The 27,512-nt window shown below is 38.1% G+C and overlaps 1 protein-coding gene across 5 annotated transcripts in view; it reads left to right on the plus strand.

Annotated features, from left to right (window-relative positions):
• The window catches only part of DPYD (dihydropyrimidine dehydrogenase), a 359,733-nt gene that overhangs the window by 255,224 nt on the left and 76,997 nt on the right, over window positions 1-27,512 (plus strand). For all 5 annotated transcript variants that reach the window (XM_048312842.1, XM_048312844.1, XM_048312846.1 and 2 more), the window contains 2 exons: window positions 9,380-9,500; window positions 10,370-10,489. In XM_048312842.1, the coding sequence (XP_048168799.1) occupies window positions 9,380-9,500; window positions 10,370-10,489 (241 nt within the window). The remainder of the gene's footprint in view (window positions 1-9,379; window positions 9,501-10,369; window positions 10,490-27,512) is intronic.

Here is a 27,512-nt window from a genome sequence, read left to right on the forward strand (position 1 = left end):
TAAAAAGCCTTATACATAATTGTAAAAGTTGAACGTTTTCTAACAGAGATACTTCTTCTGATTGCTTAGATTAACATTTTTAAATTAAAAATAAGTGAAACAAACCCCAAACATTCAGAATAAGGAAAAACATTATGACACAACCACCTACACAGAGAGAGGAATCAGTTTAAAAAAAAATTCAGTTGTTTTCCTCTTTGTGCTGGGGAGAAAACAAAAAGCTTTTCTGTGATCTGAAAATGGAGTAATTACAAAGCTGACTAAAGGCAGCCACCAACCTTTCAAGTCTCAGTTGTGCTTGATCTTGACCTCCCTCTAATTGTTGTTCTTACTCCCAACACAAATATGTGTTTTGTACTTCTCTCTACTGGTCAGTCAAAAATCTCCAGCTCATTTTTGACCTTGTCCACACATGGGTGTTCAGTCATGAGGTGCAGCATTATCTCAGAGGGGATGTAGGAGTGCCATGCTGCTAATAAGATGCCCAAAGAGGGTCTCCCACACAGCACTTTGATAAATGTATTCTTGAGTTTGGATGCTGACCTGTGTTAAAATTGGCAGCTTTTAGATTAGGTATGTTAAAACCCATTGGAGTGAGTTCTTTTTGTTTGGCTTATTTTTGTCTGGTTTTTGTCATACGTTAAGCATCATTCATTTGTGTAGCTCCAGTAGAGTACTACAATAAAGAAACACTGTAACAAGTTATTGTTCCCATTTTTTTTTAATAAAATGAGGAGATCAAAGGTTATTTGTCTTGTGCTTTTAACATCTTTCAAACGTTCTAATTAAAGAGCTGACGTAGGGAGAAATTGTGATGCCAGTAAGAAGGAGAGTAAGAAAGAAAAGGGAGAAAGGGATCTGCTAAAATTGAAAAATTTCTTGAAATTCTCATTCTGTAGAAACCCTGTATGTGTCTTTTAAGGTTTATTTTGTTAAATGCTTTTAAATTTCATGGGGTTTTTTTTATGTGCACCGATTTGTTCTTTCAGTTTTTCAAAGTAGTCTGAGAAGACCCTGTGACTGCTTTGAGAAGTAGGAGCCCCAGTCCCTTGTTGGCTTTTCTCAATACCCACTGTTATCTCTCTCAGTATAGATAGGGTCTCAGAGTTTTGACTTCTCAGTTCAGCCATGACCAAAACCCAGACCTAATCCAGAGTGACTTGATTTTGCCCAGTGACACATTGATATCACTGGAAGAAAAGGAGAACCTCAATTAGGCTCCCCCAAGTGGAACTTGCAGTGACAGATCTGAAGGAGCAGCTGATCAAATTTTAACACCTTGCTTGCAGCTTTACTTTAAATTAATAAAGTCCAAACATCTAGGAATGAAGCTAGGTGCCAGGAGTTTTTTAGTTCTTATAACTTACCACAGGAAAAAAAAAGTTCAGTCAGGTCTCTCAGTTCTTGCTTAGATTTTTACTTTGGCAAAAAGATCTATGAATTGGGAGTCATTACTCTCTAAAAATCTTGGGGTTTTTAAAATTAAATTTAAAGATAAAAATGTGTTCTTTATGTGGTCTTCAAGTGGTAATGTTTTTGCCTAATTGAAAAGACTGTAACCAAAAGAATGAATGTAGTCTACAAAAACTAATGGGAATTTTCCAAGCTGTACTTCTACATCTTAATATGCAGTATTTTGTAAGCAAAAATGTTCTTGTTTCACTAGTAGGACATGCTTAGTTATATAAGCCATATGATATTTTTCCAGTTTAAAAATACTACAGTTTTGTTCAAATTATAAAGAGAACATTTTGCTGTGTAGAAACAACATAAATGTCTTCATTAACTCAGTAGACTTGTTTCAAAAGACTTTTTTAAAGAAAGGAGCATTTTAGTGTTTGTAAGAGAGTAGAAAATAAGCATGTCTTTGAATTAAATCAGTGAACAATAGTCACAGTGCATATTGTTGCTATGGCAGTTTAGTTAAATGGTAACTATGTGGAATTTGATTAATTTTTCTCATCTGAATCTCTGATCTTTTAGAAATGCTTCCAAAAACCCCACCTCTACAACCTCCCTTCATATTGAAAAGACCTCTTGTTTCAAAGTGCAAGTTAATTAATAAAAGCTGAAGGCTCAAATGGGATGAAACATTTTTATTCTCCTAGAACAAAATATGACATTATTCATATTCGGATGTTTTGAATTTTTATCCTGAATGGGATTTTCCTGTACCATTTTATTGAAGATATTTAATGAGATTTTTGGAGTTTGGGTTTGTTTTTTTTTGCTGAACTAGTACACTTTGGATCTCATGCCAAAAAGCAATACAGTATTGACTGGAAAAGAGTGCTGAATTCACATACTATCATTATCTCTAAAAGTTTGTTTTGTGGCATTGGTTTCACATCACATCATGGAGTCTTGCTGGAGGGATATAAGCTCTCAACCAGCAGCTACCTTTTTGTGAAGCCGACCAGGCTAACCCAGAGCCTCTGATGTAATTTAGGCAGTTTTAAAAATTTTTTCCTAATATATATATAGATAGCTTCACATACAACCGTGAAAAGTGTTATTCCTGCCTTAGGTTAAACTGCTTCATTTCTTTCTTTTTGACAGCTGCGGTCAATAGATGTTGACCAAAAGCTGTCAAATTTCCTGAGAAATGAGGAAGAATTTTTACTCCAGATGAGAAGAGGAGAGTTATTCATCTTCTGTCCTGGGAAATCCTTCCCTTATTTTGACAGGCTTTAAACAAATCGTTAGCTTTAATTAAGTTTGAAATGGGACAAATGCACAACCTGAACTGCTCCTTTTGGGATGTAAGAAGGCAGTAAAATTAACCATGAGTTTCTGCAATGGTGACTCTTGCTATAGTGATTGACTGTAATTCTGTATTTAGGTACTGTCGAAATTTTGTGTTAGTTTAGAGAGAGTGTTTTATGAAGACAATGTTCTCATAGGAGGAGGGAGAAAAGATAGCTGTGGAAAGGATAAATAGTAAAATACACATATATGTATAAAAGTGGTGAAGGCTACAGATACTGGTTTGCAATGCTTTAAGCTGGAATTCCCATACTTTTTCTTCATATTTTAATGAATAGCAAAAGAGTAATTCTTCACACGCAGAGTTGGGTTTTTTCTGTTGGTAGGGTTGGGGGGGTTTGTTTTGTTTTTAAGTTATGATTTTTTTATGGTTTTCCAGACAAGAAATACTGGATAGACATATTTAAACTAACAGCTTATCAGGCTAGTACATCCTCATTTCATTTATGGGATCTCTGTAAAAGGTGCAGATCCATAGGTACACATCAAGCCAGTAGAGTGGATTGAATATGTGAGGAGTCTCTAGAAATGATCATTACTCACTTTCTAAACCTGCTCCAAATGGATCCTGTCCCTGCCTTTCCACACTGCAGGTTGTGGCAGGTAGTGCCACTGTAACGTTCAGAGGGAGAGTAGGATGGACCTGCTGCATGGAGGTTACCTGCAGACAGGCAAAGATTCTCTTCTCCTTTCTTGCTTTTCAGATGAAGGTGCATTTGAGTCCTCTTGGGCCTTCAGACAGCGATTTGACTGAGGATAGGTTTAACTCTTCCCTAGCACACTATTGTTGAATGAAACAGTAAAGTGAGAGTAGTACATGTATTAAATTTAACAGCTGAGTCTTGCAAATTCTCACCTAAAAACACTTTCCTACACTACATCATTCTTGTAATCATAAAAGCACTCCCTCCTTTTCCCACAGATACGGTACTAGTTTGAAAAATGTATCTACTGCTCAGAATGAGGAACTTAACTGTAGAATATTTTTTCATCTAAAAATTTCTCCAATGCTAATAGGTACAACAGGAATACAATATTTCTTTCTGAAAAACTAGTGCAGAAAGAAAATCTGCCATGAGAAGAATGCTCTGATGAGGGACTGTTGGTGCCACTTGCCTACTCTTGCCTAGCTGTCAGCTTCATGGGTGCTAAGTTAATAAAAAGACAAGTCCTCTGTAACTTACTATCAGCATTTATAATTGAAAACATGCTTACATAATGCATTATTTTAGCCATAAAATTCATAGGCAAGAGATATATATGAGAATAGTCTTGTGGCCATCAAAGACTTGAGGTGTATGAGGAAGATTAGACTTACTCTTGCATTAAATATGATAAAGTATTTTAATTTCTGAAACTTTGTTGTTTAGGTCATTGTAGTCAGTGATAGATGAGATTTAAGGACTTTATATGCAAGGTCTTACTGCATCTTGCAACACTCTTTTGTGCCATCTAGAACTTCCCATCATCACGGTCAGGATAATGGACCAGCACAAATCATCAATGTGACGTGTGGTGATAAATCCAATAGTCCTATGTAATGAAGCCTTTATACATATGTAAAGTCAGGATTTTGTCTGAGAAAAGTTATTGCAGGATATGGTCTATTTTCTGTAGTACTAATTAGACACGATCAACTAATGTGCTCTACTGAGTGTTAACCTTTCTTATGAAGTTCTTAGGGAAAATCTTGTAACAGGTTGTTCTTTTTTATGACATCTTTCAGACTGCTCTTTGTATTCTTTATATATGCATGCATGTATATGTACATGCGCTCACACACGTGCTTCTCGAGGACTGTTTGCATAGTTAACAAATGTGTGTTAGTTACCCTAAAGAAGTTGTAATTCTATCTTTTGCATTATTCAAATGCTCTGAAAAGCTATTTAAATCCAAGTATTAAAAATATTTCTGTTGTTAATGTGGAAAGTATCTCATGGTTTAAGGTAGTCCAGAGAATCAAATGCAGTTTTGTGCTAGACAAACCTTTTCAGGTCCTTTTTCAAATGACTTTTGCAAAACTGGGCACCAAAGCAAGGTGAGTTGTAGGAGGTGCACCTCAGGCTGTCTGTCTCTCCTCTCTCCATTTATTAAACAGGCATAATAGTAATTCTCTGCCTCAGAGAGGTGTTCTGAATACAGTGTAAAGATTGTGCAGTAACAGGATAGTGCAAAAATGAGGGCCCTGCAAGAACACTGAAAATAGATCACAATAAAAATTTCCAAAAATCTGCAGCAAGACATTTCTGTGGTAATCTCATCGTGGTTTTGTTTCTTTCCATGAAACACAAGGAGAGGTGACCTACTCTATGCTCAGCATTTTCACGCTTTTTTTTAAACGGGCAGGATGTGTTTGCCTTGGGGGTGATAGGACAGGGGATTCATCTCATTACTGATGCCAATTGCAATCATAGACAACTTGCTACTTTAATTTCTGAGGACTTATGCTCATAGTTATGGTTGTAGTTAAGCTTATCATGTGATCATTTAGAAAAAAAGGTGAATAGTTGTTTTTCCTCTAGTATATCTACCCATTGGCAATGAGTAGTTAGGATTAAAAGCTTCATCTAGCCTAAGGCTATAATGAATATTCAGGAAAAATGGTTCTGTACTGTTGCTTAGGGAAGTAAAAAGACAACCCCTGTAACATTCAAATCTCCTGTGCCTTTGGAATAAACAAGCAGTATTTGATTAACAGGAAGACAGACGACACGCTGATGTACAGCTTATACCAAAAGAGACTTTATATGGTATTAAATTACCAACAGATTCCTGTAGGTACAGTGCATGAATCAATATTATGTTTTAGCTGATGATAATTTTAGCAAGCTTTTATTTAGATGGGGTTTGTTTAAAAAAAAAAATTAAAATACAGCAGATAAACAAAGTGTGCTAGCAATGGATGTTACAGTCCATTGGAGCATTTGTTCATTCTTCTGGATTGACACACAATGCAAAATTATGCTACACATTCTGTTACAATCACACTGTATCATTATTAATGAGAAAACCAACAAACCCAGTTATGTGTAATGTAAGAAGGTAATTTTTAGCAACATGGTAGACTCTGAACCAAAAGCATTACAATCCTGTACTAAATTAAACAGAATAATATTTTATTCAGTTCATATTGTTGGTTTTGTGAATACAAATGCCCAGCTGTTTTTACAGCTAGTAACATTTTACACATCAAGCCTTTTAGGAAATATTTCTTAACTATGCAGAATTTGTCAACCACTTTATCAATGATAAAAGCTGCAGGCACTTTCAGAAACTTAGATTAGGGTGAAAAAAGATATTTGTGTTGTATTAGCAGTGACATTACGTTTTATAATGTGATTTACAGGCTTCAAGATTCATTCTTTCACAAGTTTTATGCTCATCCTTGAAGGTTTTATAAATCCAAGAAAGAATGGGTAAAAGCAATTTGTAAATTGGGGTCAGTCTTTCAGAAACCCAAGTAGGTGGGAGGTCCTCAATCAGTCAAATGAATTAGGCAAAATGAAGCCTGTACATAACCTCTTCAAAACTAGTTTTTGATATTGTGCTACTCGCTTTATTAAATTTTCACCTAAGCTTAAAACTTTTGAATGGGACAAATTAGTATTCTCAGAAATCTGAAGTTTTGAACTGCATTTCTTTAGTCAGTGATTGCATTTAGAAATTAATTCTCTATTTCTAATTACTTTAGAGTTTCTCAAAATTGTGTTCTTGTGTGACCTCTGCAAATTGGTCTTAGTCTAAAGGCAAGCAAGCTTCTATAGAGAGGTTGTGCACCAGCCAGTGAATTTCCCATGGATTATACAAATGTAATTTATTCATTTCCTATGAAAATTTTTTGTCTAGTGACATCAGTATCTTCTGTTTCAGCCATCTGATAGCTTAGAACGCATTTTTCCAAGTCCTCAGTGCAAATAGAGAATTATGAAATTTATAAATTAAAAACTTCTCTTAATGATCTATAGAAGAAAATGTGAATTAAAAAAACCCCCTAAAACCAGGTGAGGATATTATTCCTCTTTGAGAATACATTAGTAGTCTGGAGAGCACAAAAGCTCTGGTATTCTCAGGCAGTCACTTCATGACAGAAGCCCCTCCCGTGGTCTGTGACCACGGGGCACTCCCAGTGTCACTGCTGTGAGGGGAGACAGGGTGGGCTGAGGTGACTCTCTGGTGTTTGCTCCTGCACCAGGAGGAATCTGAGCACAAGGGGCTGGAGGCAGAGCAAGGAGGAGGAGGAGGAGGAGGAGGAGGAGGAGGAGGAGGAGGAGGGTGGAAGAATGGATCATCTGGGTGTTCCAGCACAACTCCATTGTAGGACTTGCACTGAAAAGGGAAGCAGTGAGGTGCATCACGTGTGTGTGTCTTTGGGGTGTGGCACAAGGGTAAACTGAAATTTTTTTAGGTTAGCCAGCATTATCTCCATATGATATTTATTTAATGTGCAAATTAATTCGATAAAACATTATGGGGAAAAAATAATCTTTAGAAATACCTGTTTCAGTTCAGAATTCTCAAATTTAATGGGAATTCTAATTTTTTTGCATAAAATTAATCACCTTTCCAATTTCTATCAGTAATTGTCTCACTATGCAACAAAGCACTGTTTTAACTTTTGTTTCATTTTTTCAGTGTTTACTCACTAAACATTCCTTTTTTTTCCTTGGAATATTAAGTGAAATAGTATGAAAGATTTTACCTCCTTCACTAGAATTTTCAAATTATTTTCCTATTAATTTACCAGTGATTTTATGGGTACCAAAAATGGGCAATTTTCCAAGGCTGATACAAGTGAGCCTTTCAAAAGGGCTTTGTCTAATCATGCGCTGTGCAATCACATATTTAAAGTGTTTACTAGCATGAGAAACAGAAGACTATTCTACTGCATTCATTGCATTAATCTTAGTGTGTGAGAAGTAGAACTGATTGAAAATAAAGATCTTTGTTTACTTTCAGGGGGAAAAAAAAGTTAATTATTATTTATTACAAAAGAGAAACTAGTTAAATTGTCTTAGGTAAGATGAAAACTGGGGTTTTATGAAAGACATCTCCCAGCAAGTTATTCAGTGTGGATTAAAGTAATTGTATTTTTTAAGGCATTAGTGTGTGCTGGAGTAAGAATTTTTATGGCAGCACTATAAGCACAACGAAGTCAGCATAATGAGTTATGTGGTGCCAACATCCTGAACATTATCACAAGGATTTCTAAGGAGAAGAATTAACATAAAGGATATACAATTCATGTCTTCTGGAGGGTCTCTCATTTCTGCATTGGGCCTCAAGGAAATTCAAAACAGAAATGAAAGTCAAAGCTGCAACTACTTTCATACTGCCAGTGCAGGGTTCATACATATTTCATGGCAGCTGCATGGGCGGGGAGATCATCGTTTTTATTGGGATGCCAGAGCTAAGTCTTAGGATTTTACTATTCATGTCAAGCACTGTGTACTTTGTAGGAACACAGCCTGTGGGGTTTTTGTTTGTATTTAACCATTGGTGTAAAAAGGAAAAACAACAAGGGGATATTTCCTGTGTGTTCACTATACTGGCAACCTTGGTGTCTTCTGGATTGTTTTAAATTAATTTTCATTTAGTCGCATTCCATTCTCAGTTACTACATAGCAATGCAGCTTTCTGAGTTTTTACAATATCCAAATGGGAGAAGATTATTCGTATATGACAGATTTAATTATCTGAGAGAGTGATAAAGACTTAGTAAATGTAAATAATTGCTGCAGTACCAATTAGCCTACCCACAGGTAATACTTGTACTAAATCTTGTAATGGCACCATTCAATTTTTAACCAGAACATACAGCACATTCTACATGCATCAGTATTGCAAATTTTAAGGTATTTATTGAAGAGCATTATCAATTGCCAACAGAAAAATGAAACGAGTTACATTGGACAAGAGCCCTTGTACGTGCCAGATGCAGGTGTTCGTTCCACTGAGCTGTCCTCAGTGGAAAGGCTACTTGATTACTGTCTACATGAGATGTATTCCATAAGGGAAGTAAATGACTGGAAATCAGGAAAAGCCAACACTTGACGATTTCGATTTCTGGCTTTAACAGAGAAGATTTTGATCTTTCATTTACACTGTGGCCATCCCAAGTTGTTCTCAGAGTTCAGAAATGCTGAATTGTATTCTGATAGCCCTGCAACCTCGGTTCATCCTTGTTGTTCTGATCAAGGCATGATCAGACAATGCTTCAGGTTCACATTATTTTATACGATACTGCTTGTTTTTAATGTACCTTACATAGAATGAGTCATTAAAACTGAAAAGTAATTTTTGAAATAAATGGGTAAAGTAGTCTCTGTCATCCAAAATGGGGTTTTCCTCTCTCTGGGCGCGCAACATTTTGTGAAATCCTTGTCTTCTGGAAAAAAAATTCCTTTTTTTCCATGAAATAGCCTTTCTGTAGTGGATTTGCAGTTACTTGATGTGTCTGAAATAAGTTAACTAATGAGAGGAAGTTCAGTCTGATGTGCAATTTCACAAAATTGCAGTATAGTCACTTTAAAAAAAAGTTTTCTATTTCCTTAATGTACCTTTTGTTCATATTACTTTTAATTATGTTCTATATTTATCTGGCCTATTTGAACAGGATCCAGAGCTGGTACGGAACATCTGTCGCTGGGTTAGACAAGCTGTTCACATTCCTTTCTTTGCCAAACTGACCCCAAATGTCACTGATATTGTGAAAATTGGAGTGGCTGCGCGGGAAGGTGAGTGACTCCAGTGCACAAGTTGTGCAGATTACTAATTTGCTGGATGAGGTAAGATAGGAATGTTGCAGGAATAACAGATAACAACAGAAACTAATATGAAAATATTTTGTTTGATGTATTTAGAATAAGCAGAGTAATCAAAAGTTTCCTAATTTTGGCCATGCATCTAGAACAGAGCAATATTTGAAGAGAACCATGTTAGACTGTGAACAATAAATTGTATATGTTTTTGTGTGTTTCCCTAAATGCTCCTATTTCTGTCATATTTATATGTTTACCAGACCACTGTAAATCCCCCTATTCCCATATTTAGTAGTGAAAATGATGTGTGTGTTCTGAGAAAACAAAAATACACCATTTGAAGTTATATATTTTTTCTTCCTTAGAGCTTAAAGTACAACATAGCAGCGAATAAGTTTGCAAGTAGGTGTCCATCACTTAGAACCATGGTAATTATTTCTTTGTCACATTGCTTCTTTTGTCTTGCTGCACAGAAGCTTGGAGGAGGTGGCCACTGTGTTGGGGTACCTTTGGGTGTTGAGCAACCACTGTAGCAGGTTCTGTCCCACACAGCTGAAGGGCAGAGATCTGCCTGTCAGCCCCAGTGTTTGCACATGCTGTCTTATAGCCCTTACAGCTCTTTCAGCTGATGCAGCCTGCCCTGAAGCTAGTGCTAGATTTATTAGCCCAGGATCAGTCATAAGGACCTTTCTGTGTATCCCCTTGCAGTTTGTTGCTTTTGCTCACCAGCTGTTTATTTGAATTTCTAGTTATTTCAGACTTTCACAGGTTTTCTGTTGTATTTTATACTCTCTTGTTCATATACACAGGATTTAACATAAAGTGACTGACCTTTTCTTTCACAGGTGGCGCAGATGGGGTTACAGCCACCAACACTGTGTCAGGACTGATGGGACTGAAAGCAGACAGCACACCTTGGCCAGCAGTTGGTCGAGGACTGAGGACCACATATGGTGGCATGTCAGGTAGGTGTTGCCCTTTTTGATGCATGGTACTTCCTTAGAGGCTTTCGAAACATCAGGAGGTCCTTGTAGTGGACTAGAATATCATGTCTGCAGTCTCACCGAGTCCTTAAAGCTCACTGCTGGTCAATGTTTCTAAGTCATGACAGATGGAACAGATTAAGTGTGAAGGCTCTTGGGTTGCCCTTTCCTTAATGGTAAAGCACTGCATCAGAATACTGCAATAGGGTCACTGGAGAGGGAAGGAAATCTCTTCCCTCGTGACCCTCTGTTTTCCTCAAATTTTTCATCCTGTCACAATTGTCAGGCCCCACGGTAGACAGAGGCTAATGAAAGGGCATCGCAGGGGGAAATATCAACAATCCAAATGCAGTGTATGTTTCATAGCCTAATCTCCAGCCTTCCTCCCTCCTTCCCACTAAGTGCACCTTTTCCAGGAAGGTTATTTCCTCCTCTTCTCACTGTGGTAAAAATGATAGACAATATGAGGCAAATATATGCATATTTTTTAACCTATTACTCAAGATATACAAGAATATCTTGTGTAGGCCATATTTGTAAGTCCTGCTTCACAGTTTAGTTTTCAAACCAGTAGCAAAACTTTTACACTCCAGTCCAGTGCTGGTACACACTAATGTATTAATCTATTGACCCTGTGTACTCTGTTGCTGTGACAACACAAACTTGGCCCTGCAAAGACAATACTATGAGCTTCTTGACTTCACTGGTATGGACATTTGTCTCCTTTGTGATAGAGGTAGTAGTAAATATACATAAAAGTAATAGCATCCTCCTGATTGAGTCAAATGTTATTCTATTGGGCCCGCCTCCTACCTCACCCCAAAAACATAATCAGAGGAGACCAGAGAGGCAAAAATATTTTTTGTCACCAGTGTTATCCTTAGAGAACCATTGGAAATGTAGCAAAAGATGACTTTTAAACAAACTTTAATTCAGATGAGTGTATTCAGTGGCAAATTGCATTCTTGCCTCAGATAATTACACAGAATTTGGAATTTTTTAGAGAACGCTGAAAAATAAGAAAGTGATAACAATCAGAAAAAATCTTTGTGCCCATCGCATAATGATTATTTCACAGTGACAGTCCAATAAGATGTTATATTTTAATATTATGCAAAATGGGAGGAAGAGGGGAACAAGAAGAGAACAGCTACAGCCCATTTCAATTTCTCTAGCCTGCCATGTTGACAGGAAAAGAATAAAGGAGGTCACAGTGGGTGCTGTGCATTAAAAATTAATAAAAGAACTATTGCGGTAGTATTTTATATAAGTAACACCATTCACATTTTCTCATTTAAGTTGCAATTTCTGAATATTCCCTCCTACCATAAGTCTGCCTAATAAAATCTGTAAAATGGCTGCATTATGAGAAGTGTGTCTCTTATGTCACAAATTTGAAACATGTATGTGGCGTAAATTACAGTGGCACCTGCATGCCCAGCTGTGAGGATGTACCAGAACTTCTGTGGTTTACAATACTAAATGGACCTGAGGAAAAGTTCTTTCTTTATTTTATTTATAGGTATGTGTGTGTGTGTGTATGTGTGTAAGTATAATTTTTTTTTCCCTGAAGTTTTACATGTATCAGAGGGGAGAGAAAATTACGTTTTAGGACGCACCATTACCTATGATGCAAATCTGCTTATTTAAAAAATATGTAAAACACTGAAGTGCTGTCAATTTATTATGTTTTGAAAGAGCAAAATGTAACAGACCAATATATAAACATTTCTTTGTGATAGTTGGCATTACTGGGTCCCAATCCCACAACTCCTTGCACAAAAGAAAGCCACAGAGCCAATAAAGTCAATAGCTCGGCAGCATGTTGCACTACTTTCTGCTCAGCAGTCAGGTATAGCAGTATACAAATTTCCAAAAGCAGGAAAGCAATTTTAAACCAGGAGAGCTAGCATGCTTACAAGAAGACAAAAAGTGGGAGAGCATGTCATCTTGTCAGAGCAAGGGGCAGGGTGGCCGTACTTCTGTTCCCGGCTGTGCCGCGGCGCAGACGTGTGGCCTGCAGCCAGACACTTGACCTTTCCGTGCTTTATTTCTCCTGTCTGTGGAATGGCAGGAACACCACTTACATGCCTACAAGCTTGGTGGGAAGTGCTCTATGGCATGAAAGTCGCTCACAGTGTAACATATTGGTTTCTATTTTGATGTGTGTAAACTTCTTGTTTTATTTTATTATCTGATAGAGTCAGTAAGTTTTTGTTGTTTTTTTCCAAATAATTCCTCTCAAGAGAGAATTAATTTTTGAAGCGAAAGACAGCACTATTATAGAAGCAATAAGTCTGCTTCATTTTCGGTGTGTTTTCCCAAAGCACAGCTGGTTCATTGTTCTGTCGTGCACAAACCTAGGGCAGATAACAGCGAACAGCCAAGCTGGATCAGGCTTTCTGGATTTTTCCATGTGTGTAAATTCTGGACTGGCAGTGATGCTCACATGGCACAGAGGTACAGTGAGTGAGGCAGGAGTCCCTGTCCTGTAGGGTGCCACACTCAGGGTGCTGTGTGACCGTGGGTGGGGTGGGAGCTGGCCCCAGCCCTGTGGTGGTCTCAGCACAGGGTCCCCTTAGGTGTCCTGGTGAGGTCTGAAATGCACCTTGACTCAACACTGGTGACCCTCAGCATTATCCAGCCCCTGTGTCTGCCTGCTGGCCCTGGCAGCGACCAGGGCATGGGACGAGAAGTTGGTCCAGTAAAGGACTGAGGTTCTCCAGGGATTTATAAATGCACTGTGTCCACAGTTCGTTAGGGCAGTGCAGGTTGCCTTCTCCAGGTGGATGCAAACTCCCTCCTCTGAGTTTGATGAAGGTTTCCAACAAAGAGCAAGTAACTAAGATGTGTTAGTGACCTGGCCTAGGAGCTGCCCAGAATTTTGACTGACAGACTTCCCTGTCCTCCAGTGTTCAAAAGTGTGCTCCTACGTGGCCATATACTGAAAAAATATTTTCCACATAACATTTCCCCTTGGCCTCCTCATCCCTTCTGTTCTTGTCTGCCTCATGCAGAAGCAGCTATATGCAGGAGGTTCATTCTTCATTTTTCTAGATGAGAGACATTGAAACAGGATGGTTCTTTTTTTTATATAATTCCTTTTAATTTACTAAAGGACAGGTAGTTTCCTATGATTTATCTAACATACACAAAAATAATAATAAAAAACAAGTTTATTAACATCATTACCAAATCCTGAGATGTGTTGAGAACAGATTTTTGTCTCTGGTTTTTTTTAAACATTTTTGAAACAATCTTTCAAAGAAGAAGAGACTTAATGGGATTACTTTGAAACCCCCATTTAGTTTTGAGTTGTCACAGTGAGTGTTTTCTTGCCAGCCAGTGCTCAGGCAGTGACCTTCCTGTTTTGATCTAATCTGATCAGCTGAAAATTGCTAAGCTGCAAGAGGCATCACTGTTTCCTCCTTCCTACCCTCCTGTTTCTTGGGTGGTTTTGACAGGGAAGGATCCCAGTATCCCAGGTGGATGTGTGACTACCAGACTGTAGGATTAGTCTCTCTCTTCTCCACTTCCCTGCAAATATTGAATTATTAATACAAAGTGAAACAGCTCTCACAGGATACACACTCACACTAACACAGCCTGCTGACCTGCTCATGAGCCTTACTTGGGAGAGCCAGGTTTAAATCCCAAGTGTGAGCCCAGGTTATAGCTGGGCCCCCTGGATTCCAAGTTTACCCTCCAAATATTGAGCACTATAAAATCTCATAGGTTTTTCTTCTTCTTTCTCCTCTATCCTGGTGACAAAAAAAATATATTCAGGGAAAAGTTCACTTTAATTTTGATAAATTTCTGTTTTCTAAAGAAAATTAATTTCCAGTTTGCACTGTGGAGCATCGGATGAGTCCGAAGGCTATGGTAGCCCTGCAGATTTTTGTGGCCCTGTTATATGAGAGGACATTGTGCTTAGAGGATCCCCCAGTCTTCATCCATTTTTTAAAATAAATTTATAGGAACTGCCCATTACTCAAAAAGTGTAAGTGTCCCAATGAATTCTACAAAATATGGTTAAGGAAGTAAGCCCTTATGATGAAAGAAAAATATTTAAATTAAGGTACAGTTTTTCAAGCTGTATAACTGTCATATGTGCTTGCAGCATTAGAGACAGTTTGATTTCCATTAAGAAGCTTTTAGAATGGATCTAGCAGTATTTGTATAGTTTAAGAATGTAGAATACATGAGATTTTATCCTGAGTTGTTCTTATACATGGGCAGAGTATTTGCAGGGTATTTGTTTTTTGAAAGGAGGCTAATGGTGGGGGTTTTATCCTCACAAAGAATAAGGACCTCTGGCTCTGAAAGAGATGTTTTAGTTTGTATAAGTATAAATTATTTTAAAAATGCTTATTCTGGTATTTTATAGATACCAGAAAAAGATGCCAGGTTTCTCAGAGAAATGTTAATATACTGTCAGCAGCTGCAAGCTTCCCTAAGATTTCTTTCCTTGAAATGTATTTTAAAATTAAAAAAAAAAAAGTTTTTTTCCATGAGCTTTCACACTGTGCCTCCAGATTCCAGATGCGTTTTGTAAAACACATCACATTGCAGCACAATAGGATATCTATTGCAGGCAAAATAGAGCAGAGCTTCTGTTTGAATTTCCATGGTTTTTTGTTCTTTGTCATCTGTTTGTTTCTTTGTTTTTGTCTGGAAGCCAAATCCTTAGGGGATAAATTTATAAAACCATACACTGGACTTAGCAAAAACTTAGGTTAAAAGCAAATCTCTCTATGGTGCGCTCACTATGTATTCTTTTAATGCTTTGTTTCAGAAATATTGCAGTATTTTACAGTAGCAGTTCAAATACCGCATGCCTGTGTGCTGTTATTGCTTTGTCCATTTATTGTATACCGTAGTACTTTGGCATTATTTGCACAAATGTATGGGACAGCATCTGCTAGTACATGAGCTTGTTTTCCAGAAAAGGAGAGATTCAGGAAGCTGTGTGTTATAACTCCATAGCTGCCCACAAGGGGTATCAGAAGGAGGATACCTGGGTGGCAGATTCACTCATTAAATGCAGGAATGTATAATTGTTGGAAACCAGCAGAGGCAGTTAATTTTAGTTACTTTTTGAAGTTAGTAGAGCTGTCTGTTTTTACAAAAAAACACTGTCCAACAGCAATTGTGACATTCAAGGGAATGTTTTTCAGGAGTTATTAAATTAAAATATATATTGACATTATTAATTGAGGCATATATTCTAATCTGAAATGTACGAATTATATTGAAAGAGAAAAAAATTGAAGTTATAGTAATAAGGGCTGCCTTTTAATTTTAATTCAATGACACATCATTAAAAGAAAAGTGAAAAAACCAGCCAAGAGCATTCACTTTACTCATCACAGTTCTGTCAGTGACAGTGCAGTGTGGATTTTGGTCAATAGAAATGAATGAAAAGCTGCCCATCACTGGAAACAAAACAAAATGTATGTATGCATAGGCACTTCTGTTTAGTATAAATATTTACCAAGAGTTAAAGACTATTTACATTAACATATATTTATAAAACAGTGTGGAAAGGGGTGAAAAACAAATATATGCAGTAGTACAATTTTAATTTTGTTTTATTATTCCTGTTCAATGTAGCTCAGCCATTAAAAGCCCTTATTTGCATATATTATGTCAGGATTCACAAAGAGTCCTCTGTTTTCTGTCGTGTCCTTGCAGCAGTCTGATTTCTCTTAGTGTGCTGCCGTCACTGGTCTGTGCAGGAGAGATCAGAGCCCTAATAATAGATTTTTGACAGGGAGCTCGCCTGCTACCTGCCCTACACAAATCCTCACTGTTCATGTTTGCTTCATGGCAACAAAGCAGACAGAAGGAAAATGCCAAGTGCTGAGTTTGAGGTACAGCCCTGCCATAGCTTGACATTTCAGCAGAACAGCAGTTTATGAGATGCATAATTTTTCATCTGGGACTCAGCTGCCATTTTCATAGAGGCTTGCAGCTCATCGACTGACTGCAAGTAGGGCAAAGGTTTACAGCATAGATCAAGGTCTACATCCTTCCTATAGCTATTTAAAAATAAGTATTATTCTCTAGATAAGGTCAGAGAACTAAGCATATTTTTTCAATTTTTAATATTTTCTAGCCGATTTCATTCCCACAAAGAAAACACTTTACACTTTTAGCACAGGTGCCATTTGTAGTTGATTAAAAACGATCATAATTGATTTCATTCACCAAATGATTAAATGAGTCCTAGAGAAAGAATGAAGGAGGAGTCTTTAACAGAGCATATGAACAAAGCTGTGTTTTCTCCTCCTCTTACTTTGAAAAAAGCCTGTTCTGAGCTTGAAATGAATGAAAAGTCTTTACTCCTTAAGTGTAATTGGTTTGTGGTTTATTATTGTTAGAGATTGGATTTAAATTTTCACATTCATGCACATGTACTTGGGAAACAAATGCAGTGTAGGTACATGTAAGTGAGTGTTTAATTTAGAACTACACATCTCTGTGAGCTTCAGTAACAGTTCACCATGTCAGAGCCTCATATAGAACAATGGTACAGTACATTGGATTAATTAAAGAAGCCTTGCAGAGAACTGAATTCTCAGTATGTCAAGATTTCAATTTTATGTTAAATATTTTCTAAAGGCCAGACCCTTAAATCTCAGGGGCTGTACCAAGCAGTGAGCTGTGAATTTAACCATAGGCTAACTGCTAATGATAAGGAAAAGAGTCCAAGTTGAGGCAGCTGTAATACAGTCATTGGATTAGGCTATCAATCACTCGGTTCCCTCAGGAACAGGCAAAGACGACAAAACAGTGAAAAGGGAAATTAGGAAGGGAGGGCATGACTAGAATGAGATTCTTCACCAAATATATCTGTTAGTTGGCTGAATCCCCCAAGCATCAGACAGGAATGTCCAGCATTGCTCTCAGACTAAAAGCCAAGTATTTGTTCCAAAGTCCTAGAAAACCATCAAATCATCATTAAATGTTGCTGTTCTGTGCAGGCTGCTAGAAATGCAATTGGCTATATTCTCCTGGTTTAATAGCCTGTAATTAGGTTAATCTCTAAACTGCTGCTGTTGAACACTCTGGATTTACTGTTTATATCAGAGCTCATATAGAATATGTACGGTTGAAATAACTTATTTCACAGTTGATTGGGGTTTTTAATAATCAGATAACTGTTAAGCTATCAAGTCTTACTCATGGCAACCAAAGGCATGTGTCAGAAAGCAATTCAGATAAAATCATAAATTCTTCTCAGACATAATATGGTAAAAATAAGAGAAAATCACTGCAGCGTAGATTGGGGGGAAAAGAGCATGGGAGAAAGAACATGAAGGTTTTTTCTGGGTTTAAGTAGATAAAATGGGAAATCTGTTCATATGATGGTATGGCTTAACATGATTAAGTAATGAGTGCTCTCATAGTTAAGATCTTGAAGACATAGTCTGATTAACAAAGAAGGAAATGAAAAGGTAAAAGAGATGTCCGAGCATTTTAAAGCAGGTTGGTGGAGCGGGGGCTTGTATTTAAACCTGGTTACAGCAGTGGGTATAGGTGAATGTACCACAGGTAAGCTGTGGCCTGATAAGGAGGTGTAAGTCAGTCAGGAACAGAAATTTTTTCCTTCTGGTAATATCAGCCAGATTGAACCCAGTGGTGGTGTCTTTGTCAGCACAAGTTGATTGCCTTTCTGTGTCTGTCAGGTCTGGGGAAAAGGTGTCTCTTTCTTGTATGGTCACCTCTTCTAATTTTAAACAATGACTCACCAAAAAAAAAACCTCTCTGAGTATTTTTGTGTCATGTCTTTTGGAGATTATTGTGTTTAAAACTGAAATATTTCTGTTGTAAGAAGATTGGTATAATTAATTTCAGAGGTCATTTAAGTATAAATACTTCTAGTATCTTAAGAATTTTTTGCTTGAAAAGTACTTGTCATTTAAGTACTTTCAGTTTATTCTAACACAGGAATGAAAATATTATCAAAAATTTCAAATGGACATTAATTAAAATTATAAACATCAAGAAAAGCTGTGGTGAAGTCTACTCCTAGATTTGTTTGCCATTAAGTCTCAGCAGGTCTCTCAGTGTTGCTCACTTCTCTCCACAGATAGTCACAATGAAGTCAAAATTTCTTTTGACTTCAAAATGATGCTTGAATGATGTCTAGAGACTGTGATAGTACACAGTATAACTCTCCAGCCTTTCATACAATTGAAAGGCTACTACTCACTGAAAAAATATGTCTAAACTGAGAGAACTGTGTGCCCTGTTGTCCCAGCAGCTGCTCAGTGACTGGTTGGAAGGGTCACTCTGGCTGCTGACCTTTCTCTGGCGATCATTAAGTTAGAGTTGGGCCAAGCTTTCCTCTCTCAGCGTGCAGGTGATGCACATGTACATTCTGTCATTCCAGAAGAATTGGGTAGGTGTGTGGTTGTGGACTGGAGCGCAAAGAAGATGGTTTCAGTGGCAGCGTTCAAGTTGGCCTGTAGGTGTACAAAGCTTTGTTTGCAGTGTATGTGTATGATGCATTAAAACCTGTATACTTGTTATGAGAGTTTAGGGAGCTTCAGTATAGGAGGCTGAGGAAAGACCTGGCAAAGGAAATAGGCTCCCAGTTCATGTGATTTCATGTCAGTGTTACAAGCTCCTATTGTTGATCACGCGTGGCCCATAATGATCTTTTCTGCTGACTTGTTCCATAGCCGAATCAACAGCAGGGTTGGTTGGTGGTACAGGTGGTACTTAAGAGTGATGAATGAGACAAGTGCCTTCTGTTGAAATTATTAACTGTACCCATCACTCAGAGCAGAAGCTCTAATTATAATCTCCATCCCTCCCAAAGATGACCCAAAACCAAACCAAGAATCTGGTAGAGTTTGTAAACAATTTGGAGTAACAATTGTTACAGAGCAGAAGTTAAAACCCCTGAGTTTGACCTGGTGTGTCTCAAGCATGTTCATTTTTTTCAGTACCTTGCTTTGCATATTGATTTGCTCTAGTCACCAAGTGTCATATGTTGTCTGTAGAGCCCATCTTTATTCTGTGGAGGGCATGTTCTCACATGAAGAGTAAACATGTTTTTACATTTAGGGAAAAAAAAAATTGCATCACATTTACAGATCAAAATATTAGCTAACAAATAATAGAAAAATGACTTCTTATTTAACATTTACTAGTCTGGAGCTTCTTCCCATTCTTCTTTCTCTCTGTGGGACAGCTGTGCTTGCAGAATAAGCTGACTTACTACTGTCTTCTCTCATCACTGTGGGGATCCTGGCACTGCCGACAGAACACCCCAACTCTCTATTGTGTGCGAGCTCCTCCCTCTGGATCAGTAGCCTGGGTTGCCTCCACAGCTTACTCATCTCTGTGAGGATGTTGAGGCTCTCACCATTCCCAGCACCTACAAAGTGCTTGATTGATGTGTTTTAGAAATGGGTCACAAAGTGTCTTGAAGAGAAGGTTTCACAGTTACCTGAATGTGTGCTTGCTATGATTAATCCTGTTGCAGGATATTTTGACAATCAGATATGGAGGTTTAGGGAAAAAAAAAAAAACCAAAAGAAATTATCCTTGGAACAAGTTTAAACCTAAGGCATTGGTTTACACCAATCAGCACCAGAAGGATGTACTTAACATCGTTACTGCTGCTGTCCTGCTTCTATGTAGCCTTGGAAAGTTCTACCACTGGTTAGCAATGAGTTATTATGAATTCGCCAGGGAATGCATCTTTATTCACCTAAATCCTGCTAACATTCTGTATTTTTTAGTATCTTGCTTGAATAGGGAATAAATCCTAGTGCCAACTTCACACATGAAATACAGAAGACAAAATAGAGCATATTTGTTTAATTGGGTAGACCCTAGATTTGTATTTCACTGGGCATCACATCATCCCTAGTGAATGCATGCCAGAAGCATTTGTAGATGTATTTCACAACCATTAGGACATTTTTTTTTACCTTTCAAAAGAATGCATCTAGTATATAGCAGTCAGCTAGGGAATCTGCATTTTAATGTGCTTTTTCATGCAAGCACCTCGTTGTATACAATGAGCTGTAGAAATGTCCTACTCACACACAGGATATACAAACATATCCTACAAAATCTCTTAGGGAACCTGCTGTAGGAATTCAGTTTTCCAGTTTATGATCAATTTACAGTTTCTACATTGCTGGGTGATTGAAATTGTCTTGCCTATTAACATGCACTGTGTAACCATCTTCCCTAAGTTCCGTTTGAATCCCAGAAGACACTCGTAGTCAGGGATTGAGCCACTGTTATTTGGGTTAAGTGAGAGCAGAGGGAGAACTGTTGAGCACAATGTCCCACTGTTTCAGAGTAGGAAATCCATTGCAGATACATAGAGAGGGTGCTTTTAATGGCATGAGGGCTGTCTGTAGAATGTGTGGTACCACACCTGACTCAGCACCAAGGTAAGGCTGGTACTGTGAAGAACTTTGTTTCAGGCCGCTCAAAATGAGGAGAAAGCTGTGTGGTTTTGGCAGGTAGGCGTGCCAGTGAAGACATAGCTAACTGTGTTAGAGTTGTGTCTGTCCATTCCCAAATGTTTCGTGACCCTATTGAGTAACCTGTTGTTTTTCAAAAGAATGTATGCTTACTCCAGTCTGTATTTTGATTGGGCTGAGCTTACCTTACTCCCATCAGGTATCACTCTACTTACACTGGTAAGGCCAAGTCAGGTGCTCGCCTATTTGAATACCCCAGAATTGGCAGTGTGTTCACCAATTTTTGGATATATATGCCTGCTCAAGAGCTGCTTAGCTTTCGATAGTGAGTACTCAGAGAAATCTTCTCATTCTAGGCCCTGATAAATTTTGTGCACTTGCAGAGAAGGTACTGCCAAACAATACTTAAAACAATCTGTTCTTTTTTTATATATAAATGGAGAAGTTTCTTCAGAACTTACTGAAGGTGGGATTTGAAGAATTCAGACCTCCAAGGAAGAACTGGTGGCAACTTACTTTCCTCAAGAAATATTAGGAAAAAGTCTACTGTGTGGTACATTCTGATTTATTGGTATAACGGAGAGATTGTTTGCATCTTTGTTGTTTATAAAAACACACTAGAGGATCAGTTCTTGGCAGGTATCCAGAGAGGAGGTAAACCCTGCCAGATGTAGGGAAGTCTTGCTCCATCTTGGTGTGGGGAATTTTAGTATGGATTTCCCTTCTGTGTGGGGCTGCCATACAGATTTCTTTCCAATGTGTTTGTTTTTCTTTTGTTTCAGGCTTAGTGTTTTACAGCTCTGAGGGCATCCTTAGCTTACTGTTAGAGTCAGATAGTGCAAAAGGGTCCTAAAAAAAACCTGTCACTCTTAGTCTCTTTTCCAAACTTGGGCTTTTCCAGGGCTCTCTCCACTGTCCTTTGCTATTTCTGTTTCTCATAAATGAGATGCACTGAGCCAAAGGTTAGCGCAGAAGGCAGACAGCAGTGGTGCTCTCTTTTGCCTTTGCTACCTGCATTGCCTTCCTGAGATGCACTCCACGATGAGTCTGTGTCTGAGAGCCCTCTGGGGCTGTCCCAGGGCAGCCAAGCTCAGATAATACAGCAGATGTCAGCAGAGGTGCTAACCAAGTACAGCTGAGGGTTATCCCCTAAATGTCAGGCACTTCACCAGGAGACTCTTAGGCTTCCCCCTCATACCTGTGAGGAGTCAGGCATTCTCAGAGGTGGCTTCCTTTCTAGCTCTGTTGACGCATCAGAAATCTGAGGTTAGTATATTCCTTACGTATTAGTACATGTACTGCTGTCAAATGCCTAAGATAGTGTGTGCCTACATTTTGTGGTGAAATTCCAGTGGTTAGGCAAGTAAATGAGGCAGGATTTACTGGTGCAGCTTAAATTTCTCTTTTTGAAAACACAGGTGTATGTTATTTTATCCCAGTCCATTTTCTAAACTGATGTTACAGGAGAAAGTGATATTTTTAAGCTTGACATTAAAATATCTTCCAATTAGTTAATGTAAGCATCTGGTGTTTTTATGTATTTTAAAAAGCCCTAATAACAGCACTGCAGTTCCTTAACACTATTTCCCACATTCTTGTTACAGTAGGTATATGAGACACATCTTCTGGTTTAAAAAGCTCAAAACAAATTTCAACAATTTAATCTCCGTGTTAGAAAAAGGATCACAGCAGCTCCTATAGTATTTTGTATTCATGCTAGTTTTTGTAAAGATTCGTGGCATGCTCCCTGGGAGCTAAATATTGACAAGCATGCTCTGGCAAGCAAGATCAAGCTTGGTGAGTTAGAACAGCTCAAGTCTCTGCATTGACACTGTAACCCAAGTCTGGAAACTATTATCCTACACCATTCATTCTGGCTTTATAGGTGATACTGTCCACTTGAATTAGGGATTTCTGCTGTATTGTTAATACTGTAACTGTGGATTCATATTTGATTTAGGACCACAGTACTTGCAAGATTGGCTGTACCTTGGTGTTTGATGACATCTTCAGTAGTGTATTGTGTATAGAATCACAAATGACAGCATAAAACCTACATGATTTCAAACCTACAAACCAGAAGTAAACATTGAGTATAAAATAATTTTAAAATCACATTTATCTTTTAAACTATAGAACACACCATGTTCTAAAACTGTGATTTTATGAAAGTCATTGATCAAAAGTGAAATTTGGACATGTATTCATTATGGGAAGTAATTTAGGAGATTAATTTTTTTGTGTGTTCTATAGGTAAAAAGAAAAATCCACTTTTTTACTAATTGTAAGATCACTGTGTTTGTAATGCTTGTAGTTTACTTTTTGAATTTCTGAGTAAAGAACTTAAGCCCATTTGGGCTTCTAGTAAACTTGGCATATACATTAAATTGATTACCAGATGCGTTGTGCAACATATGGCATTGTACAGCCTTTGTGTGCTTCATAGTATTTCCTTAAATTACCATCATTTGTTTTAATTCCAAAAATGCACTTGTCTCTGCTTTCTAGTGCTTTGGACTTAAATGCGGGCTTTCCAGTGCTGAACAGATGTGTTAGAGTTTCACATGGAACATTTATGCTTTTGTGAGTCTTCCTCTTTGAGTTTTCCACACAGTGTTATGTCAGTGATAGCTCATGCAAATGGGGTATCTTCATTTTGGTATGTACGTTGGCTGCCTACAATAACCTTCAGAATTCCTAAGAATTCTGCATGACCAAGAAAAACAAGGAAGCAACACAGTTTTGCCCAAAGATACTGCCCCCAAAGTGAATCAGATATGTTTTCTTTTAGGTTAGAGAAGAACAGGAAGGAAGGAGAACATAATTCCTTTGTGGGTGACAGCAACAATCAACTACAGTCCCGAATGCTTATGTGAACCCTGGTATTTCCATGCTTGAGGCTGTGGTGTGAACAGGCAGAACATTTCATCCATGAAAACACACAGAATAAGGCGCTTTGCACATTTGTATGTAATTTGCTTCCAAGAGGAGACTGCTTGAGCTGATTTACAAGCATACTTCTAAAACGTTATCCTTTAAATTACAAACAGTTTTAGAGAAAAGGGTAAGAGGACATTCTGGGACAAGGGATTTGTGACCAGGAGGGCCGACTGCTGCCTCTTCTGCTCAGGTGGAATTACTCTATACAGATTGCCAGGCCTCCCCTTGCTGTCTTTTTCTTCTGGGAGAGAAAAATATTATATTTTTGTATAGCATTTGGATATCCTTTCCTAGAAGGCACTGTGTATGTGCCAGATACTGCTGGTGTGTGTTTAGCAGTAGCAGTGTGTGTTCTGATCAGTATTTTAAAATGAACAAACACTTTGTGGGCCCCTGGCTTTCTGTTAATTGGCCTTTACTTTGATCACTGAAGACCAACAAATGCAGCTTACGAGTTGTGTTGCTACCATTTTTCTTCAGTGGAAGCTGAGGGGATGAGTAACTACATCAATTAAGTCCCTTACTCACCCTCTGAGCTGCCCTCATTGGATAATTAAAGTGATCTGACAGAGCAATACACTAAATTCCCTTGCACCCCCTTCTGTTGCTCTGAATACATCAAACAAATGAATATTTAGGCCTATTAGTGCTGTTATTTTTCATTAATGCAGAAAGCAGAGTTATGATACGGATATATAATTTCTTCTTGAACTCAGCACTGAGTTGTGTGGCTGGTCGCAAGCAGGACTGATATAACCATGTTTTAATTACCAGCCCTCAGTAATATATCCAGAGCTAGTAAAGGCCTCTGCAAATAGGGTTTGGGCTTCCTTTATGCCACAAATAGTTTACACAGCATGGACAAGCAATTATTTTGCTTTCCATTAAGGGACTGTACATTCTTCAGCTTTCTGTACATTCTCAGCTAAAGAAATGGCATGAAATTTCCTATAATTGTGAAGGTTATTGAAAAGAAGAAAAAGAAAACAAAATTTAAAATTGTCGTCCATGCGCATCTAAGGCCTCAGCTAAAGCCACGGTATCAACTGTCAGTTGGAGGGGGGGTCTTTTTCATTCGTGGAAAACTAAGGGTTGTCCTGTAAATTTCATTTTAAAAAAGATCACAGAATCACAGTATATGCTGAGTTGGAAAGGACCCTCAAGGATCATCAAGTCCAACTCCTGTCCCTGCACAGCACCATCCCCAACAGTCACACCGTGTGCCTGAGAGCGCTGTCCAAACGCTTCTTGACCTCTGCCAGGCAGGTGCTGTGACCATTGCCATGGGGAGCCTGTTCCAGTGCCCAAACACCCTCTGGGGGAAGAGCCTTTTTTTTAGTATCTACTCTAAAAATAATTTGAAGTGTAAGGAACTAAATATTTAGAAACTTATGTACCTAGTTATGAAACCATAATAGGAAAGCGCTCTTGTGTAATGAGCACGGCATGTCTGTCATACAGTGTTTTAATGTCTACAGTAGTTATTAGCTGAATATTTCCATTATTACCATTCTGTGAGCAACTGCCATTCTTGAAACTGATTGATGTTTATGAATAAAGCTCTCTTATTATGTGTTACCAACTTCTGAGGACCAATCTTGAAACCTACAGTGCCTTCAAAGGGGTGATGATACCTGCTCTTTCTGGAACTAATCACATCTGAAGAAAGTGAAAGGGTGAAAACATTGTGGGTTTTTTCTGGAAAACTTTAATTGCATTGTAGATTATTCTGCTACAAAATGGTTGTAGTGTTTTATCTGACAAAAGTGACATGGGGAGAAAATAATTTTACAGGCAGAGAGATGTTTGAATATAGGCACCTAGCACTGTGAAATGGCTTGGCTCGAGGCAGTGAATTTATTTGTGAGTTGGTGAAACTGTGGTCTCAATTTTTCGTTGTCTGGGTGCAAAACAGTCTTCTTATAGGGCATGCTGGTTGCAAAGTCTTCAATGACCTTTCGTTAGTTTGTTTTGTGGGTTTGTGCTCTGTCCATTCTGGCCAACAGATCTGCAATTTCAGGGAAGAAAAAGTACAAGAAAAAGAAAAGAGAATGCCCCTCCAAGTGTTTATCTTCTTAAGGCCACACTGTCTTGCTGGGGCCTAGACAGTCTCTAGTCATGCTTTTAAAGTTTTTCAAAGCAGGAAAGCTGTAAGAAAACATTACAGGCAAGTTAGTGGTAAATATTGCTCGGAGAGAAGTCGAGGTTTGTGGAGGTTTTGTGCATGTTTTGTGCATTATTAAAATTTCTTCATCCTTATCCTGCCTCTGTCCCTTAGAGACAGACCTATAAAGGCATAGTGTCCGCTGGCTCCAGCAGGAGCTACCAGAAAATGGGAGCTTCTTGTGCTTTCCTCCCAATATAAAGCAGAGAAAGAAACTGATGCTGGCTTAACACTGGCCTATAATGTAATGTCTGAGCTCAGCTTATGGGAGTGAGTTCAGCTGCTGACACTAATCTAAATGCACCAACAGGAAGCTCCCAATGACTATATTTGTACTTTAGAGACCACCTAATGGTGGAAAATTGCTGCTCCAAAGACCCTTCAGGTTCTGCATTAAAATGAATAAGGCAAGTCTTGAGCTGAAGAATCCTCCCAGTAAACTGTTTTCAGCAGGTAGAGTGAGAACCCAGATGTTCTCTAACTCATAATTTGATCACCGAATTATAACTGGTGCTCCAAAAATCACCTCCCATCCAGCCCTCAGTATGAACAGCTCTAGGTTTTGCTCTTGATCACATAAATCTTTGTCTGCCTGGATGTTTTTGTGTCAAAGTCAGAAACAGCAAAGGGAAATTCTCAAAAGCCCCCATGCTTCGCTTCTTTTCCCAACCCTACCCTGGTAGCGGCAGCCTGCTTCCCAAATATCTCAAAAGACTCTGGTATGGCCCTTCTTTCCAAACAATGACGTAGCCCACTGGCTTACAGACACATGCAGATCCCCACGAACAGTCAAGGTAGGGAGTTTCCATTTATTGCTGGGAGGAAAAAAAGTGTCAAGTAACTTCCTACTCATCCTATGGCAAGCAGAGTAGAGCTGTGTGCTTCAGCTACCTTAGGTATAGCTATCAGTTCTCCTACTCTTGGTTGTGTGAGTCTTGAGAAATGGGAAGTGTTGAAATAAATGGCTATGATACACATAGTGTTGAAATAAACATTTATTTTAACACATTGTATGTGATGAGCCATTTATTTTAACACTTTTCACTAGAAGTGTTGAAATAACAGGTTTTATCAGGGGACGTGTCATCCACTGTTTTATGTATATGTGAATATGGAAATACATCTACTGAGTGTGCATATATATTTATATATACTCACACGGATTATATGGATATGTAATAATAATAATATGGTAGATGTGTATGTAGACACTAATGCACAGGCAAATACAGTGTTTTCTACTCAGAGTCTTTTGTTTTGCAAAAATTTGTGTTTGTGCCATTGTATTTTTAATATATCTATGTATCTATAAATGGATCTAAATATATTGGTACATAAAATTGTTTATTACTAGGTAACAGCAACTGGATGAGATAGATAAAATAGAGGGATAGACAAAATAAGATAGATAAACCTCAAAATAGGACAATGATGAACTTGAGTT

Source organism: Corvus hawaiiensis, chromosome 9 (genome assembly GCF_020740725.1).
Source record: "Corvus hawaiiensis isolate bCorHaw1 chromosome 9, bCorHaw1.pri.cur, whole genome shotgun sequence".
Classification (NCBI taxonomy): domain Eukaryota; kingdom Metazoa; phylum Chordata; class Aves; order Passeriformes; family Corvidae; genus Corvus; species Corvus hawaiiensis.